Source organism: Mus pahari, unplaced genomic scaffold (assembly GCF_900095145.1).
Source record: "Mus pahari unplaced genomic scaffold, PAHARI_EIJ_v1.1 scaffold_5090_1, whole genome shotgun sequence".
Classification (NCBI taxonomy): domain Eukaryota; kingdom Metazoa; phylum Chordata; class Mammalia; order Rodentia; family Muridae; genus Mus; species Mus pahari.
In genome coordinates this window covers 50,525-53,682 of record NW_018392270.1, presented here as the reverse complement: position 1 = coordinate 53,682, position 3,158 = coordinate 50,525, and the positions used below count along the sequence as shown (strand labels likewise).

At 34.1% G+C, this 3,158-nt stretch overlaps 1 protein-coding gene across 1 annotated transcript in view; it reads right to left on the bottom strand.

Annotated features, from left to right (window-relative positions):
• LOC110314910 (T-cell surface glycoprotein YE1/48-like) overlaps positions 1–2,519 on the bottom strand; it is a 5,420-nt gene extending 2,901 nt beyond the window's left edge. The window contains exons 1-2 of the mRNA XM_021189104.1: positions 2,386–2,519; positions 741–883 (exon numbers count right to left, since the gene is read on the bottom strand). Coding sequence (XP_021044763.1) covers positions 741–883; positions 2,386–2,497 — 255 coding nt within the window. The 5' untranslated portion in view covers positions 2,498–2,519. The remainder of the gene's footprint in view (positions 1–740; positions 884–2,385) is intronic.
• Positions 2,520–3,158: the final 639 nt, after the last annotated feature.

Here is a 3,158-nt window from a genome sequence, read left to right as displayed (position 1 = left end):
AAAAAAAAAAAACAAGATGAAAAACAAGTGACAACTCATTCTGGCAAGGATATGGACCAAGAGGAATACTCTTCCACTTCTGGTGGCAGGGAAAAATTGTAAATCACTTTGAAAGTTCATTTTTTGGTTTCTGATAAAACTGGCAATACTTCTACTTCAAGACCCAGCTTATCCTGGGCATATACCCAAATTAAACAGGACATGTCAGAATGTTGGAAACTTTGTTCTCTTTTAAATAGTCATTTCTAAAGATGAATATCATTTTTATAGAATGTGGCAATAGTATGCAGTAATGATTATGGATAGTTTCAGTGAAAATATCCCTGGGGCTAACTAGTCAAACCATGTAATACCACATTTCTCATACCATCTCATTTTGCAAACAAGCCCAGAGCTAAGCTACTTTCCCTGTTGTCATCTGATTACTCATCTCAGGCAGCCTCACTTCCATATTTCAAACATTAAACCCTAGATAGAGGAAACTTTCTTGGCACTAAGGAGTTAAATGACTGTCAGTAATAGGGTATGCTGAACCAAAGGATTAAACTTGGTCTGAGAAAGACATGCTTTCTGAAGGACTCTCTTATAGCCTCCTGAGAAAGGAAGGAGACTGAAAAAATAGAAGTGTTTCTATAGAAACCACTCTCCACTTAATATATATACCTGGATTCAGTATCTCACTATTCAGGGTTAGAGATGGAGTCTTAGAGAACAAAAGGGCAAGTAAGTATCTACAGTACCAGTTCATCCTCATCATCTATCTTCAGAAGGGATAAGCTAGAATTCTGGCAGGTTTGTTTACATCCACTCCATGTTTTTCTGTCGATGATGAAATAATAACATTTTATGCCATAGCAGAACCAGTATATTTCAACACCTCTGCCTGCAACAGAGAAGGTAAATGGTTAAACTTATTGTTCTCTGGTGTTCTGTTATCAGAACATTGTATTTATTAAGCCTGTGTGTAAAAAATGTAAAATCCCACATAGCACAGAAATTAAGATTTTATGATGCCCAGAGTCCCCTGCATCCCCGGGTTCTATGAAACGTTGTTAATATCTTGGTGTAACTAAAGCATTTGGAATCTGAAACTCATGCCTTTTTAAATCATTATATCAAAAAAGAAAGAGATGTCATCTTGGAGCACAGCTGTGGCAATGTGTATAGAGCAACTAAAATGGATAGAAATTGAAATTTTCTCAATTTCAGTAATAAAATTATTCATGATATTTTTGGGAACTCACACTGGGGTTTACTCATTCCCACACACATTAATCCTCTCATCCACTCTCTCTTCATCCGCAACTTTATTCTCAGGAAGAAACTTCCTCTTCTGATGGACAACTGTTTTTGGTTAGTTGCATTACATATTCGGATATTTATGACTATTAAAACACTTTTTTCAAGAGTGAAAGCATTGTTTCTAATGCATAAGCTTTATTTCCTTAGGATTTTGTTTCTTTAGAACATTTGGTGTTTTTCAAAACCCTAGTTTGCCTGCTGGTTTGAAATTTTGGATGTTTATGACAATTAAAACAATTTCTTTTGGCGTGAAAGTGTTGTTCTTTCCTTCCTTCCTTCCTTCCTTTTTTCCTTCCTTCCTTCCTTCCTTCCTTCCTTCCTTCCTTCTTTCTTTTTTTTTTGTCAGGGGGAGAGGTTTCAAGACAGGTTTTCACTGTGTATCCATGGATATCCAGAAACTCGGTCTGTACACAATGCTGGCCTCAATCTCAGAAATCCAGCTGCCTCTCTCTCCCAATTTTTGGGATTAAAGGCTTGCACCATCACTGCCAAATGAAAGTGTTGTTTCTAATGCTTAAGCTTCATATTCTTAGGGGTTCATTTCTCTAGATTATTTCATGTTTTTTTTAATACTAGTTTTTACATTAGTTTTAAATATTTCAGAAGTCTTCTTGACTCATTAAATAATAATAATAATAATAATAATAATAATAATAATAATAATAATAATAATAATAAAATTTCTAATTGTTTCTCACTCCTTGATTCCCCTCCCCAATATTTTTTCTTACAGTTTCCCATTGTTTTACTCAGGATATCCGATTTATTCCCTTACATCTAAAAGGTATAATAAGGGCTATATTTACATCTAAAAGGTAGAATAAGGGTTATATTTTTCCTTTCTGTTTTTTTCACATTTTAAAACTTGATTGCTTTATTTTTTTAAGCTTAGTTTTGAACAATTTTGTACATAATTACCCTCTAACTAATACTATTTTCTTCCCTCTCACCCTCATGCATAACTAAGCCCAGATGAAATAGAACATTATACTTTTCAAAAAAAACTAGTAGGATATTTTCAAATTACTAAAATTATTAAAATACATTTTTAAAAAAGGGATTTAAGACACTTAAAACACTTACCTCTGAGGCCACCTTTTCTAGCCCTCTGAGTTTCCTCAAGCCTCACCTGGTTCTGCAACACTGAAGACTTATGAGATCTCACAGTTGATAAAGTGACCTCCTGCTCACTCATCTTGGGAATATTAGAGTATGCTCTCTGTTAAAATATTTCCTTCAGTGTTTTCTAAAGAAAATGTTAAAACACCAACCTATAGGAAGATACCTGGATCTGATGATACAGAAGATTGGGAAAGGGTGGAGTATGACTTAATTAGTCATCAAAACACCCTGACATGGACTGACATCAGTTTCCATTACAGGTGAGAAACCTTTACAGATTTGGGTTAAAATTGTTTATATTTCTAATGGTAACAGCAATTTCTAGGAAATATGAAAGAATTAAAAATTGACTACAAAGTCATTATAATATGGACACAGCCAGTGTGTTCAAAGTATTCAGCACATTAAAATGTTAAGTAAAAAATGGTACTGAAAATCATTGAAAAAAATTAAACAATCTATTCAAATAACGAAGAGTCAAAGATTTAGGAATAAATAAAAATGTTGCTTCAAAATTATTTACACATCTTGATAAACGCATGAATAGTAAATGACCTTTCAGGTTTTTTTTATACATGACTTTCAGAGTTTCCCAGACACTATTGCAGGTGACTCAAGACACATAAATGTCTCTTGGTTTGAAGCCCCAATCAGCTGAGATGTACAAACTCTCCACCCATCCAGTCTACACATTCCTCTCCATGCTAGGACTAGGTAAGTGGATTCAACCTGAA